This window comes from Chaetodon auriga, chromosome 4, assembly GCF_051107435.1.
Source record: "Chaetodon auriga isolate fChaAug3 chromosome 4, fChaAug3.hap1, whole genome shotgun sequence".
Taxonomy (NCBI): Eukaryota; Metazoa; Chordata; class Actinopteri; order Chaetodontiformes; family Chaetodontidae; genus Chaetodon; species Chaetodon auriga.
The window spans coordinates 29,817,261-29,833,753 of NC_135077.1; the positions used below are offsets into that span (position 1 = coordinate 29,817,261).

Sequence of the window (16,493 nt, forward strand, 5' to 3'; positions counted from 1 at the left end):
ACTTACAGACACATTTAATATGAAGATCATTTTACACCAATATATGGAACAATCTTACCATGACTTTTACCAGCAGAGCAAGACAGTTTCCAACAACTCCCATGACCATTTCCAGGCCCAACACAGCCACCAGCAGCCACTTCTCTGCCTCTGGCCACGGACGTTCCAGGAACACTGTCCTATTAAACCACTCACTCACTGGAAGACAGGGAATGCAGACCATAGCACATAAAGATAAAGTAACCACCTGCATAGAATTGTGGGAACTCTTGTCCACCAAACTACAGCTGGTATTGTTGGGTGAATTTTAATGCCAACATGGATACTTTTTACACATTAACAAAATAAGTAACCCCTACATTTTTACTTTTATGACAAATGCAACGTAACCATCTCAGTTGTGCTTGTAATCTCTTACAAACTATTTTTTGGATGTTGGATTTATATATATAATAATAGTAATTTTATGGATTATTATTTATGATGTCACCTAGACTCCTGTATCTTTACTCTCTTTACAACAAGGACCATAAACGAAGTCTTAGACTTTTTTGTGCTGACATTTTGCAGTTGTGTGGGATTTAATGTCCTCTATTCTCATAATGTCAAATAAACTAAGAACTGTGTTAGAAGACAAATTTAATAATTCATACTACAACAACAAATACATTACATATAATCCATGACATGATACAGCCAAGAGATAATAGGTAATAACAGGAGCTGACTATTTGCAAAATGTAACTGACAATGCAAATATATGAATGGAAAATGTAAATAAATATGAATCTCTGCATAATCTGAATGTGTGCAAATAACAGCAGAGGAACACCAAAAGTTCTAAAATATATGTGCACTATAAATCTTCAGTTTGAAATAATGCTGGTTAACAGAGAATTTACAAAAAATAAAACAATGAATGTGGTCATACTGAACAGGACACATGAAAAACAAATACAATAAATGCACAAATTTATATCTTATGTACAGGATGTCTGAATACAGATTGGATTCATGTTCATCCCTTTTTGCAGTTTTTCCCTTATACACACCTACGTATAGAGTGCATACAATACAAACAATCAGACAAACCAGAATACAAAGTGAAAGCAACTAAAGCATGGTGTGTAAGACACTAGCACAGGAGTCACTGCCTAATGATATCCATCTGTTTTCCTGATCTTATAGCCCAGATGTTTTCATACAAACAGTTCAGTTATGCAGTGCGGACAGACACCAGGTTAAATCTCAACATCAGCCACAGTAGTGGATATTTGACAGAGAAAAGGCTACACTTACTTTTATGGTGGGTGTCAGTCCACAGCCTTCAACAATGGTTACTAAGCGTTTGTAGTGGAGAGCTCAGATGGAAGTATCATCAAGACCACTTTCAATTAAAATTCACATGCTCCATTTCACTCAGCTACAATTACTCTGATGCACATTGTGTGTGTCTGCAATTTAGCCTCTGCTATTATTGACAACTTCAGGATCGTGTAGTTGATGATAACACCATCAGTAACAAAAATAAGGTCAACTGTGACATTGTATTTTGAGTTATGCTAGAATTACAAACACTAACACTGTTGCCATTTCACCTATCACTGCTGCTACATGTAACATTCACTGGGGAGATTTACACTGATGACCTGATAATAGGTAAAATGTAGATAGATAAAATGGCATTTTTCACACCAACAAATCAGGAGAAAATTAATTTTGTTTGAGGTCCGTCTATGTCTCAGCAACCAACTTTTGCAATTTCTGAAGCACGAGTACGAGCATGATACGAGTAAAACTCGTCAATATCCGTGTTCATGCTGAAGGAAGATCCTCATTCGGTAACTGACTGTCTTCACGCTCTGTGATTGGCCATCCACACACAGCACCCGCCCCTCCCTACACAGTCAGTTGCTCTCTTCAGTACTCCTTAGGTATTGTTCAGCTCGCCTCTATTTCAGTTTGTATGGTATTTAAAGTTACTTGGTGAAGTTGTTTCGAAATGTACGCGGTTTGACAAGACAGAGCTGAAAACAACTCGTGTTACGTTGGTCACTGCCTCCACTCCGGTCGTTTTTTTTTTTTTTACCATCTGCTTGCTCTTAGTTTGGCTGGTGATATTGTGATCACAAACACTGAATCACAATTCTGAGGCTGTTCTGTAAATATTCATTCATACACTTAAGAATAATCATGTTCTGAGTTAATAAAAAACTTGTTCTGTAGATAGTTCTCTTATTTTTGTGATCAAAAACATTGATTTGAATCTCAATTTTGAGGCTGTTCTGTAAATAGTTTTCAAATAAACAATAAATATAGCAACTTCTGATCAATCCATATCAATTTCAGACTTAAAATAATGTACAGATTTAAGCCCCACCCATTTCTGGTTAAACCACGCCCACTCTGAGTACAGATATGGATACAGATAATTTAGATGGTTGAACAGATACAGATACAGATACAGATAGTGGTGTACTCGCTCATCCTTAGTGAGGACACTCTGAATGGTGACTTTGAGAACTGGGTGCAAATCTTCATAGAGACAGTCATCTTTTGGAGCAATCTGAGGAAGGAATCTGATGAGCTCACTTGATGACATGAATTTGTCTCCCATTTCAGGTAACTGGAGACTGTGGCATCCAGAAACTTAACAGACTTAACAGACCCCACCTTTGTATTTTTGATGAGTAGTAGGGGATGTGAAAGTGAGTGTTTCCAGAAGTCCATGACCATCTTCACCTCTTGCTGATGTTGAACTCCAAGTTATTATCTGTACAGTAACTGGAAATGATGTTTTCAAAAAAATGAGCCCAATTGGCCAGATGACGGTGCTGTAAATAGGGCCCAAAAAATTACATTTTGGAAAGGCATGCCCCTCACACCATAAGTCTGAATGACTTAAAAAAAAAAGAAGAAAAAAGAAGACCAGCTCAATGTGCTCTACAAAAAGCCTCTTGGACCATTAAATCCACCATTATGGATTTTCTGCCATTTAGAATTTATGAAAAAAAAGTTAATATGAATAGGACTTGTTGGATTTTGACTGTATCATTTTAATTTTATTTTAGCGTCAAATCACAACAGAAGTTGCCTCAGGACACTTTCCATATAGAGCTGGCACAGACCAAACTTGTTTATCAACAGAGATCCAACAATTCCCTCATGAGTAAGCACTTGGCAACAGTGGCAAGGAAAAACTTCCTTTTAACAGGCAGAAGGAAGGCAGAACGGGAGAGAGAGAGAGAGAGAGAGAGAGAGAGAGAGAGAGAGAGGTGAAATACAGGACATGGAAATGGAAATACAACATACAAGCATTTCACCAATTTAGGCCATTAGTGCCATATTCATCAGTGCAAGAAGGCATGGCCTATTGTATATTTACTCATGACTCAAGATGACTCAAATGGTTGGTTGGTGGTGCCGTACAAGCGGCAGCCTGTTATAGCAGCTCTCTAGTTTTTCTTCTCTTTTACTGTTTTCTTGTGCATCTTTTTATTCCATTTTAGTTCTGCATGTTTGTAAATCTCTGGTGCATCAGAGACATCAAGCTCGGTAACTCTGGTGCTACTTTTTCATCACTTTTTTACAACTCGTGCAACTTTCTCTGCGTCTGTGGGTCTGTGAGACAATGGCTCCCATTGTTTACAGTAGGGATCAGCTGCTGGCCCTGTGTAACACAGCTGTGCGGCCGGAGGAGTGACCTGATGTCCTCCATGAGTTAGGGAGGAGGATACAGGGGTGCCACGCTGGGATCAAACACCGCCACAGGAGGAGAGCTTATAGACCGACTCTCCCGTCCGTCATCATGGGGAACGTAAGATCTCTCCCCAACAAGATGGACAAGCTAGCGGCGTTGACCTGGCATTATCAGGAATTCCGGTGGTGCAGTATGCTTTTGTTTACTGAGACATGGCTGGGAATGCAGCACACAGACGCGACTGTAGCGCTGGAGAGATTCTCACTCATATGGGCAGACCGGACAGAGAGGAGCGGTAAGAGAAAAGGAGGAGGGCTGGCAGTGTTTGTGAATCATAGATGGTGTAACTCCAGGCACATCACTATCAAAGAGCAGCACTGCTGCCCGGACATTGAGCTGTTGGCTGATCACAACCCGGTTCATCTCCTGCCTGTGTACAAGTCCCTTGTTAACAGGCAACCAGCTGTGTCCTGCACAGTGAAGAGGTGGTCTGATGAGGCTGAAGAGGCTCTGAAGGACTGCTGCGATACAACAGTGTGGAATATATTCAATGACTCTCATGAGGAGGACATTGACAGTCTGACAGACAGCATCACGGACTACATAAACTTCTGTGTGGAGAACACTGTACCCTCCAGGACCATACGGTCCAACTCAAACAACAAACCCTGGATCAATCCTGACATTAAGGCTCTCTTAAAGGAGAAGAAGAGGGCCTTCAAGTCAGGAAACAAAGAGGAGCTGAAAACTGTTCAGAGGGAGCTAAGAAGGAATATCAGGGAGGGGAAGGACAGATAGAGAAAGAGAATGGAGGGAAAGCTGCAGGAGAACAACACCAGGGGAGTCTGGAGAGGCCTGAAAATCATCTCAGGTCACCATGTGAGGACACGGGACTGTGTGTCAGGGACTGTCCTCTGCAGTGTGCCCCCCCTTCACCCTCTATACAGCTGACTTTTCCCACCTGTCACCCACCTGCCACCTGCAGAAGTTCCCTGATGACTCTGCCATTGTCGGTCTCATCACAGATGGGGACGACAGGTCATACAGAGGACTCATCCAGGATTTTGTGGACTGGTGCCAGCAGAACCACCTCCTGATCAGTGCGGGTAAAACCAAGGAGCTGGTTGTGGACTTTCGACGGCACCCATACTCTTCACCATCACCAGTGAACAACCAGGGAAGGGACATTGAGATGGTGACATCTTATAAGTACCTGGGTGTTCATCTGAAGAACAAACTGGATTGGATTGATAACACCACTGCACTTTACAAAAAAGGACAGAGCAGACGCTATCTGCTCAGGAGGCTGAGCTTTTGGGGTGCGTGAGGCACTCCTGAAGACCTTCTATGACTTTGTTGTGGCCTCTGCCATTTTCTATGGTGTTGTCTGCTGGGGGAGCAGCATCACAACAGCTGACAGGAAGAGGCTGGACAAACTCATGAGGAAAGCCAGCTCTGTCCTGGGATGCCCTCCGGAACTGGTGGAGGAGGTGGGGAAGAGGAGGATGACAACCAAGCTGTCCTCCATGACAGATAATGACTCCCACCCCCTCCAACACACACTCACTGCACTGAGGAGCTCCATCAGTGACAGGATGCTCCATCCTAAGTGTGTGAAGGAGCAGTATCAGAATCAGAATCAGAATCAGAAATTGCTTTATTGCCAGGTATGATTTTACACATACGAGGAATTTGTTGTGGTGAAGTTGGTGCATGACACATCTACTAAAAATGAAAGTACAAAATATAACAATATAAATATATATACACAAGTCTGGTTTTTGTTTGTTTTTTTCTGGAAACACAGTCTGTTTTTTTTTTTTCAGAAAAAAGTCCAAACTGAGCGTTAATGTAACGCATAGAGTTGTGTGTGTCAATGTGGCAGGATGAGGCAGAGGTGGAGTGTGAAGAGTGTCGGGGGGGTTCCAGGCCTTGTTGATAAGGCTGACAGCAGACGGGAAAAAACTGTTCTTGTGGTGTGAGGTTTTGGTCCTGATGGACCGCAGCCTCCTTCCAGAGGGGAGCGTCTCAAAGAGTTTGTGTCCGGGGTGAGAGGGATCGGCCACAATCTTTTCTGCACGCCTCAGGGTCCTGGAGGCGTACAGGTCCTGGAGAGATGGGAGATTGCAGCCAATCACCTTCTCTGCAGAACGAATGACACGCTGCAGTCTGCCCTTGTCCTTGGCGGTGGCAGCAGCGTACCAGATGGTGATGGAGGAGGTGAGGATGGACTCAATGATGGCTGTGTAGAAGTGCACCATCATTGTCTTTGGCAGGCTGAATTTCTGCAGCTGCCGTAGGAAGTACATTCTCTGCTGTGCTTTCTTGATGAGGGAGCTGATGTTCGGCTCCCACTTGAGGTCCTGGGAGATGATAGTTCCCAGGAAGCGGAGTCACAGAGGGTGATGGGGACAGGTGAGGCTGAGTTCTACCTGTTGTCCACAACCATCTCCACTGTTTTTAGAGCGTTGAGCTCCAGGTTGTTCTGGTTGCACCAAGTCATCAGATGGTCAACCTCCCACCTGTAGGTGGACTCGTCGCCATCAGAGATGAGGGTGGTGTCATCCGCAAACTTCAGGAGCTTGACAGACTGGTGACTGGAGGTGCAGCTGTTTGTGTACAGAGAGAAGAGCAGAGGAGAAAGAATGCAGCCCTGGGGGGATCCGGTGCTGATGGTCTTAGCGTCAGAGATGTGTTTCCCCAGCTTCACGCACTGTTTCCTGTCAGACAGGAAGTCTGTAATCCACCTGCAAGTGGAGTCAGGCACACTCAGCTGGGAGAGCTTCTCCCGAAGCAGAGTTGGGATGATGGTGTTGAAGGCAGAGCTGAAATCCACAAACAGGATCCTAGCGTAGGATCCTGCGGAGTCCAGGTGCTGGAGGATGAAGTGGAGGGCCAAGTTGACTGCATCGTCTACAGACCTGTTGGCTCTGTAGGCAAAATCCTTCTCTTCTGGCTCTCAATGAAGGCGGACGCTTTTTCTCTTGCTCCCTCCCTGCCCTTATCTGCCCTGCTGCTGCTCTTTGTCTTGTGCTGTCTTTGTCTGATCTATTGGTGCCTCTCCCTGCATTTCTTTCCAAAGCCTAAAATCATGGATTTGGTCAGCTGGTCTCTCAACGCAATTGACCAAATTTTCTCGACTAAGAGACTGGGTGAAGGAGAGCCCGCCTGCCCTGACGGAATGTTTGCAGCCGGACACACGATGGACTCCTGGGAGAAGTGGAGGATCGTGTGCCTGTCGATCCTTTCCGTTGAGGATGTTGAAGACGTCTTCATAATTGGATTTATGATAACTGGCTTTCTGCTGTCTGGAGTTGGCAGTTTCCTGATCTATCGCAAAGTTTGGAAGATGTTGGCAGCACTATTGGCAATCGAGAAGCTGCCACTCTTGATTGAGGGAATGAGCAGGGCTGTAAACACTCAGACTCAAGTGATGTGTGAGCTCGGTCGCAAGCTGGATGTGATTCTTGATCAAAATCGCAGGCTGGATGCGATTCCTGAACTCTTTCGCAGGATGGATGCCAACTTGGAGAAGTTTTCAGCTCGGCTCGTGTGAAATTGGCCACCGAATTTGGATATATTTGAACAAAGACACTGGGAGAGCAGAGAGACTCAAAGGCAGACGGAAAATTTGCAGTGTCGGCCTGCCCCAAAACAATTGTTATCTTCATTGGCTCCCTGAGATAGCTGGCCTTCCCAAGGCCGGTGTCTCTCCACTCTCCTGGATGTTTTGCAGACAAGATGCTCCGGCCCTATCTCCTCCCCCATCACCCCCCTACTCCTGTGAACTTTGTTTCTGGATCAGGACTCTCCGAGGTCGTCTCCACAGCTACGGCTGTGTTTTCGTCATCAGTTATCAGACGGCAGAGACAATGGGTTGGACTGAGTGGGATGAAGTACACGGGCTTACGCATACACACACACAAAGACACATATGACATGCACACAACCTCCAACTCAATGCCTTCGTGGCTCCCACCCCCCTCCCTCCCTTGTCGCAGTTGTGAGGCACTCAAATGTGGCTGCGTGCACGCTGTTGTTGTAATGTCTTACTATGTTGCTTATGTGCTGAGGTGTTTTTTTCCTAATCCCACACTGTGCCCCCCCCCAAGGAGGTTAGTTTGGGAGTTGCTTTTTTTACCCTCTTCTTCCCTCTTGTTTTTCCTCTTTCACATCTAAGTAAACGGGGCGCTCCACAGTTCTCCCGCTCCTGTCCTCCCCTGTTATGTGTCACTGTCTTTTTTGTGTTTCTTGGACGGGATGTAACTGAAATGGAATTTCTCCTTCGGGAGACTAAGGCATTCTGATTCTGCAGGGGGTCCAGGAGAGGGTCAGTGATGTCTTTGAGGTGTGGGAGCACAAGGCACTCAAAGGACTTCATGACCACAGAGGTCAGGGCGACGGGTCTGAAGTTGTTAAGTCCTGTGGTCCTTGGCTTCTTGGGAACAGGGATGATGGTTGAAGACTTGAAGCAGGCTGGCACGTGACATGTCTCCAGTGAGGTGTTAAAAATGTCTGTGAACACTGGTGACAGCTGATCAGCGCAGTGCTTCAAGGCGGACAGGGAGACAGAATCCGGTCCAGCTGCTTTCCAGGGGTTCTGTCTCCTGAAGAGTTTGTTGACATCCCTCTCATGGATGGAAAGAGTCATCACTGAGGTGGGTGGGGAGGGGGAGGGGGGGGCCTTTAAGGTGGCTATTGGTGGAGGTGACTAGAGCTGGAGCTGTTGGGAGGTGTCGTGGGGGATGGATGCTGGACTTTCCCTTTGTCTTTCAAAGCAGCAGTAGAACTCATTCAGGTCGTTGGCTAGGCGTCGGTCGTTGATGGAGTGGGGGGTTTTAGGCTTGTAGTTGGTGATCTGCCTGAGCCCTTTCTAGACAGACGCAGTCGTTAGCTGAGAATTGGTGTTGGAGCTTCTCAGAGTACAGTCGTTTAGCCTCTTTCACCGCCTTGCTAAACTTGTACTTCGACTCTTTGTATCCGTATTTGTCCCCACTCCTGAAGGCCTCTTCCTCTGCCAACCTTACCTGTCTGAGTTGGGCTGTGAACCAGGGTTTGTCGTTGTTGTAACTCACCGTGGTGCGTGATGGAACACAGCAGTCCTCACAGAAGCTGATGTAGGACGTCACAGCCTCCGTGTACTCATCCAGACTGTTGGTAGCAGTCCTGGACACATCCCAGTCAGTAGAGTCCAAACACGCCTGGAGATCCTCCACAGCCTCGCTGGTCCACTTCCTTGATGTCCTCACTACAGGTTTGCAGAGCTTTAGTTTCTGCCTGTACGCAGGAATCAGGTGTACCATGACGTGGTCAGAGTGGCCCAGTGCAGCACGGGGGACGGCGTGATAAGCATCCCTGACTGTGGTGTAACAGTGATCCAGAATATTCTCCTCTCTCGTCGGGCATTTGATAAACTGTCTGTATTTAGGGAGTTCGTGCATGAGGTTACCTATGTTAAAGTCTCCAAGGACAATAAAGAGTCCGGGTTGGTCTGCTCCACACACAGTATCTGGTCGGCGAGCATACGCTGTGCGTCCTGCACGTTGGCCTGCGGCGGGATGTAAACGCCGACCAGAATGAATGAAGCGAACTCATGGGGTGAATAAAAAGGCTTACAGTTAATGATCAAAGATTCCAGGTCAGGAGAACAGTGCTGCTGGATCACTGTCACGTCGTTGCACCAACCACTGTTGATGTAGAAACAGTTTCCTCCACCTTTAGTTTTGCCGGAAAGTTCCGTGTCTCTGGCCGCGCGGTGGAGTTGGAAGCCTTCATGGCAGTCAGCGACTCCCACCCCTTCCAACACACACTCACTGCACTGAGGAGCTCCATCAGTGACAGGATGCTACATCCAAAGTGTGTGAAAGAGCAGTATCGCAGGTCATTCCTCCCTGCAGCTGTCAGACTTTACAACAAAAACTGCTCCAAGTAATCAATGCAATAATCAGTGCAATAATCTGTGCAATACCTGTACATAACAATCTGTAAATACAATTTCAGTTTTTTTTAGGACGACATTTCTTTTTATCCCACTCTATTATATATACTTGTTGTTTTTAATTTTGCACTTGTTACACTACTCTATCCACTTTATTGATGCTTCTGTAATTTGGAATTTCCCCTCGCGGGACTAATAAAGGAATGTTGAATTGAATTGAATATTTTCAACAATGTAAGACTGATTTTGACCTTATTGATTATTCTGACTTGATAACTGATGATAGTTTTGTATTTTTTTGGGATTTCCATAAAGCCTTTGACACGGTTGAACATCCCTTTATTTTTTATAGCTTTAAAAAATTTGGCTTTGGAACCTACCTTTGTAATGCCATGAAAACTCTATGCAAATGGCAATAGTTCAGTTAAATTAAGCAATGGTACCACACAAAGATTTCATTTAGAGAGAAACATAAGACAAGGTTGTCCAGTATCTGTTTATTTGTTTCTTGCTGCTGTACAAATGTTCTGTCACTATATAAAGGCAAGTAAATTGGAGGGTATCTCCATTGCTGGTAGAAATATTATTCTGAGTCAACTAACAGATGATACTGCATTATTTTTAAGAAATGCTCTGCAAGTGAAACCTGCAATCAATGCTATTGAAGTATTTTCTAAAGCTTCAGGTCTCTGTCTGAACTTAAACAAATGTTATTTGCCTTAAAAAAAACTGCAACATAACCTCCATCAATTATATACCTGTAAAGAAAAAAGTTTGTTATTTAGGCATCACTATAACAAAGGACAGACAAGAAAGATGTGCTCTTAACTTTAATCCAAAGATAAATAAGGCAGAAAACAAATTTAATTTATGGTTACAGAGAGATGTATCATTAAAGGGGCGGGTTCTTTATCGAAAGCTGAGGGGATACCGAGGCTCATTTATACTGCATCCTGTCTATCTCTTGAGAGCGAAGTTGCCAAAAAAATTGACCAATTACTATTCAACTTTTCGTGGAGAAATCGTATACATTATATTAGAAAATCTGTTGTTAATGGTAAAAATGGGGACCTTGATTTTTTGGATTTTTCCTCTTTGGACTATGTATTTAAAATTAACTGGTTAAAGCATTTCATGAAAAATGATTCATCAATGTGGTTTTTCATTCCTAAATTTGTATTCAACCAGATTGGGGGACTACCTTTCCCGCTGGTTTGCAATTATAAAATAGATAAGTTACCACTGATTTTAGCTGACTTTCGTAAACAGGTGTTATTGGCTTGGAACTTAATTTACAAACAAAACTTCTCACCACAACGGTATTATATATGGAATAGTGGTGCTATTTTGTGTAAGAATAAGAGTCTTTTCATAAAGAATTGGTTTGACAAAAACATTTGCCTATTAAGTCAGCTGCTAACTCCTGAAGGTCACTTAATGAGTCACGAGGAATTCTGTCATAAATTTGACTTTCCTGTGTTGCTTAAAGAATTTATTCAGGTTGTAGGATCTGTTCCAGATGGCTCCGTTTGTTGTGTAGAGATGTTTCTGCTCATGATGTGTCTGTTACAAACCCGGTTAACACCCCTTGTGGGAAACTCTGGCCACTCCGTTTGTGTTCTTGTTTTGCACTAGTGGAACTAATGTGAAACATTCTGTCGAATCTGCAATATGTTTAATAAAGTTTATTAAAAAAACAAACAAACAAACACTGAGCACGTCGGATCAGTGCCTTTTTTTAAATGCTTTATTCACAATTGCTTTTGACAAGACATTTTCAGTGGAAGATCGTATGAAGTCGTAACCAGAGAACAGAACGACAGACAATCCAAGACATGAGCATAAGATGATAAATTATATGATAAGCAAAAGTAGAAAACATACATTGGAAAATTATATTAATAAAAATAAATAAATAAAACAGAAAATTAAATAAATAAGTACAAAAATATATAGTATAGGGGAGTCATGAGTAGCTGGAGGCCAAGATGGCGCCGGAGGGGAAGATAATCTGCCGCAGATCTGCCAGGGGAAGATCTTGGGGAAGTGACGTCACAAATGGGCGCGCCTATACTTGCTATACTCATTCTCGCTATACTTGCCTCCAGTTACCAAGTATAGAGCAGTGTATCTCTGCCCAGACTCGCCATCTTGGCATCCTGTTACCTATACTTGATTTTGATTTTGACTTTGATCCAGAATGACGGTTAGTAGCCCCTGATTTGATTTATGGTGGTGTGTTTTCCTATGTCATCGAAGCTCCGTTGAATTGCTTGTACTTTCGGCAGCGTAGAACTGGTCTGATGTTACCGACCGTTTTGTCTTATAAGTTTACATGTGTGTAATTGATCCGATATTACGGACGGAGACTTCTCTGCAGTAATATAGTTTATATTTAGCAATAAATATCAGTCTCACTGTCCATACGTCCTTACGCTGGCAACTGTGTGGACAGCAAAGTAAGAATTTCATTGTATAGGGAAACGTGTTTCTTTACTGTGCACATGACAATAAACACTTTGAATTCTTTCTCTGTCTTTAGCTGCACGCATAAACGATGTGAAGTCTATGTATCTCTCAGTCTATTTTATCATAACTCCTCCACTATGTATGAATTTACACGTTACATTATGTTCTTCTCTCCAAGAATCACCACACAATGTATATCTTTTGTCAAACTTTTTTATTTGTATGTCATTCAGTGTTGTATGAGTTAAAAAAGGACCCCATTGAAAAAAGCCTAAACGCTTTCTTGTGGCATCCTTTTAGTTGACCTTATACCAGTGAATTATACTGTCATGAAACGGTACTTTTTCTTATGCAAACGGCTAATAAAAATATCAATCAATCAATCAAACTGGACAATAGTTTTAGAGTTTTCGCTCCAACATAGTATGTAAACATCAGCTGACATGGCTGTAGGTGCAACAAATTATATTGTTATAGATTTGAGACAAGCTGGGGTGAACATGTGGCACAGAAGCTGCTGGGGCTCCTGTGGTGTTAACACTGCTAAGTGTGACTTTGTATGTAAGTTTATTGCTTAATTTGTGTAAGTATAGTGTTGTTGTTTTTCTTACAATGCAATATCTGTTTTAATCAATATTAAATATTTTGCTTCACAGCATGTCTCAGTGCAGAACCTTTCAAAAGGTCCTGTAACTTTGTCCCTGTGCCAGACATGTTGCCACAAGTACCATTGCCCTTTCTGCCATCCATCAGTTTTTCAGCCCTGTGAGAGCTATAACCGTGTTTGGGATCACATAGAGTCACATAGAGTAAAAGCAGTCCGGCATAAAGGTGAGCAATTTCTTGGTTTAGTCTTTATTTGCAGTTGCATAATAGTAATAGGTTATTTCCTAATGTGTTACAGTTAGAAAACTCACTTCACAAATCAAAATGCTCTCATGCCTCCAAAACACGCGCAATTTAACTTAATTATTGTCGAATATGATTGTTATTCATTGGCCTTTTCAGAATAACTTATTGTTCCTGCTTGGAATGTGAGACACATTGTCTAATATATTTGTGGAGTGTTCAAACATTCTTTCAGGAACACTAATGCTATTTTCTTCTTTGTTTCAGAATTCACAATATTCATTTGTCATTTAGAGTGCCGCAAACAAAGACATTTCCACTGCCCGTACTGCCCCAAGACGTTGCTCAACAGAAAAGAGTTTTTGTAACACATAATAAAATGTGAGGAATCTGTGACCACGACACCAGTGACTCCAGGCACACCAGCAGCGACTCCAGACACACCAGCAGTGACCCCAGACACACCAGCAGTGACCCCAGACACACCAGCAGCGACCCCAGACACACCAGCAGCAGTGACCCCAGGCACAACAGCAGTGACCCCAGACACACCAGCAGCAGTGACACCAGGCACAACAGCAGTGACCCAGATGTCCCCAGGTAGAGGTAAGCAATTCTTCTTTGCTATATTGCATAATTTATTTACTTATGTGCTACAATTAAAAAAAACTCACTTTACAATGCATCTCTCTTATGCCTCCCAAACACACAGTAATAATTGAATGTAATTGTGTTTCATTGATCTTTTCAGAATAACTTATTACTGAGAGTATGTCTGCTTAAAGAGGTTGTGTAGCCATGCATTTTATAGATGGATGGATATTACATATTGAATTAGTCTACTTTCAAATTTATTTATTTTTTTTTGGGGGGGGGGGGTTCCTTAAACCATTTTTTTGTGTTTTGTTTGCTTGCCTGTCGACACTGTTTCAAAGCTTTTGCTTGGAATCTGAGACAAATTGTGTAAATTGTGTAATTGTGTCAAACATTTTTCAGGAATACTAATGCTGTTTTTGTCTTAATTTCAGAATTCATCCGTTGCAACTTGGAGTGCCGCAAACGGAAACATTTCCACTGTCTACACTGCCCCAAGACATTAATAAACCGAGCTGAGTTTTTGCAACACCTAAGAAAATGTGAGAAATCTGGGAGAACAACTCTGACCACGACACCAGTGACCCCATGCACCCCAGTGTCCCCAGGCTCAACACCACCAACCCAGGGCGTACCACCACCAGCGACTCCAGGCACCCCACCACCACCAACGACTCCAGGTGTTCCACCACCACCACCACCAACGGCTCCAGGCGCTCCACCACCACCACCACCAGCGACTCCAGGCACCCCACCACCACCAGCGACTCCAGGCGCTCCACCACCACCACCACCACCAGCGACTCCAGCCGCTCCACCACCACCACCACCACCAGCGACTCCAGGCACCCCACCACCACCACCACCAGCGACTCCAGGCACCCCACCACCACCACCAGCGACTTCAGGCGCACCAGCAGTGACCCCAGACGCTGCAGCAGCAGACACCCCTGGCCAACCATCTGCGACCCTATTCACCAGCACCACAATGTCTCCAGGCACAACAGCAGCAACACCAGGCACTCATGTGTTTCTAGCTAAAGTACCCCAGCCACCATTGAGCCAGTCTATTTATAAGGAGCATATCAAATGTCCCAACTGTGGTTTGTGGCTTTGGAACAGGTGAGGTGAACTGGAAGAACTATCCAGCTGTATGCAAGGAGGAGTCCAGGGTGCCCTTTGCCATATTGAATTGCCAAGAGTGTGGCATACAATTTAAAGACTGTGTTGGCTTCACTGGGAATGGGAAGCGTGGGGAGTACCCAAGATATTATTCAGATGGCATCCCTGGTGTGTGTGCTTTCTGCCAATATTAAAAGTTGAAAGAAACATGGCCTCTATTTCAGTGTGAATTTGTTATTGATCAGTCATTTGCTGATGCAACTTTATCATGTCAAAGAAACTGCATACAAGATTTCTGTTCAAATGCTTGACAGATATTACACACTTTGACTTTTTTTCATTTTTGGTGAATGGTTGCATTGTGAGCTGGTAGATTGAATAGCCATAGAATATAGAATAGAATACTCCTTTATTGTCATTGTAACCAGTACAACGAAATTAAAAAGTGCAGAACAGTCAGTGCAAAATAAATAATAAAAATAATAAACAATAACAATATATAACAATAACAATAAGTAAATACTCAGTCAAACATATCTTTCCTTGAAGCATTTAGGATGGTTATTGCTGTCGGATAAAAAGTGTTTTTGAGTCTGTTCTTGATTTGATTGTCCTGTAACGTCTGCCTGACGGCAAAAGATCAAACAAGCATAGCAAGCATAACATAACAAGCATAGATAATCTAAGTGGTTAAACTTAGTGAAGTTGTGTTGGGGAATTCAAAATATTAGCAAATAGGCAGGCACCCTGGACTGGCATCAAGGCACCCACCATGGGAAACCCTGCTCTAAAGTAGGCAAACATCCAATGCAATGCTTTGTTCAAGAGTCAGTACAAAGAACTTGGAACAGTTTTAACTTTCATACAGAATGGTAATTTCCCCCGAGTATTTCCCATTTATTTCCCCCTCACTACAGTAAGTGTGTTTGTCTAATATGTAGCACCGGTGCCGCTATTCCAAAGCCCGCCCTGCCTCATGCCCTCAGGTAAAACATTTGTGATGGGTATTTCATGTTGAGATAGTCATTTTAAAAGTAGATCTCACGTCACAAAAGTGTGGGCACCCCTGTCTTAGGGTCTCCCATTAATGAAATGGATTGTTGTGAAACTTCATTATTATTATTATTATTATTATTATTATTATTATTATTATTATTATTATTATTATTATTATTATTACCTTTAGATTATTATTTATTTACTTATTAATGATTAATACTTTATTTACATTGGATGAATGTCTGCTGTGCGTGACCCATTAAACAAGACCAATACATTTATTTTATTTCTATTATTATTTTTTTTTTATTCAATTACAAAGATGTATTTGTGTGCAAAATCGTATGAATTACAGCATTCACACATTGTAAGCCACAAATTGTAAGCTAAATATACAGAAATAAGGATAATAAATTGTGGAACTGATAGTATTATCAGCTGTAAAGGATATAAATCCACAATTGAAAATGATAATAGTCATAATAAATGATGTCAACATATTATAACGTAGAATTAATTGTTTGACAGATAAAACATGAATAAAATTATCTTTACAGCTTGTGCACAAGGCAAAGAATACCATCACAGCTTTCTTGTTAAACTGGTAAAAATATGTATTAAGTATAATTAATTGTTTAAATTACATTTGAAAGATAAAACAAGGCAAAAAATACCATCACATTTGCACAAATAATACTATCGCAGCTCGGTTTCATCCGCATACGCCTACTTGTGACGTCACTTCCCCAAGATCTTCCCCTGGCAGATCTGCGGCAGATTATCTTCCCCTCCGGCGCCATCTTGGCCTCCAGCTACCTAGGG

At 42.7% G+C, this 16,493-nt stretch overlaps 1 protein-coding gene across 1 annotated transcript in view; it reads right to left on the minus strand.

Moving 5' to 3' along the window:
• The window catches only part of LOC143319096 (uncharacterized), a 44,966-nt gene extending 40,622 nt beyond the window's left edge, over nucleotides 1–4,344 (minus strand). The window contains exons 1-2 of the mRNA XM_076727689.1: nucleotides 4,332–4,344; nucleotides 59–198 (exon numbers count right to left, since the gene is read on the minus strand). Of these exons, the coding sequence (XP_076583804.1) occupies nucleotides 59–198; nucleotides 4,332–4,344 (153 nt within the window). The remainder of the gene's footprint in view (nucleotides 1–58; nucleotides 199–4,331) is intronic.
• Between the last annotated feature and the right edge of the window lie 12,149 nt (nucleotides 4,345–16,493).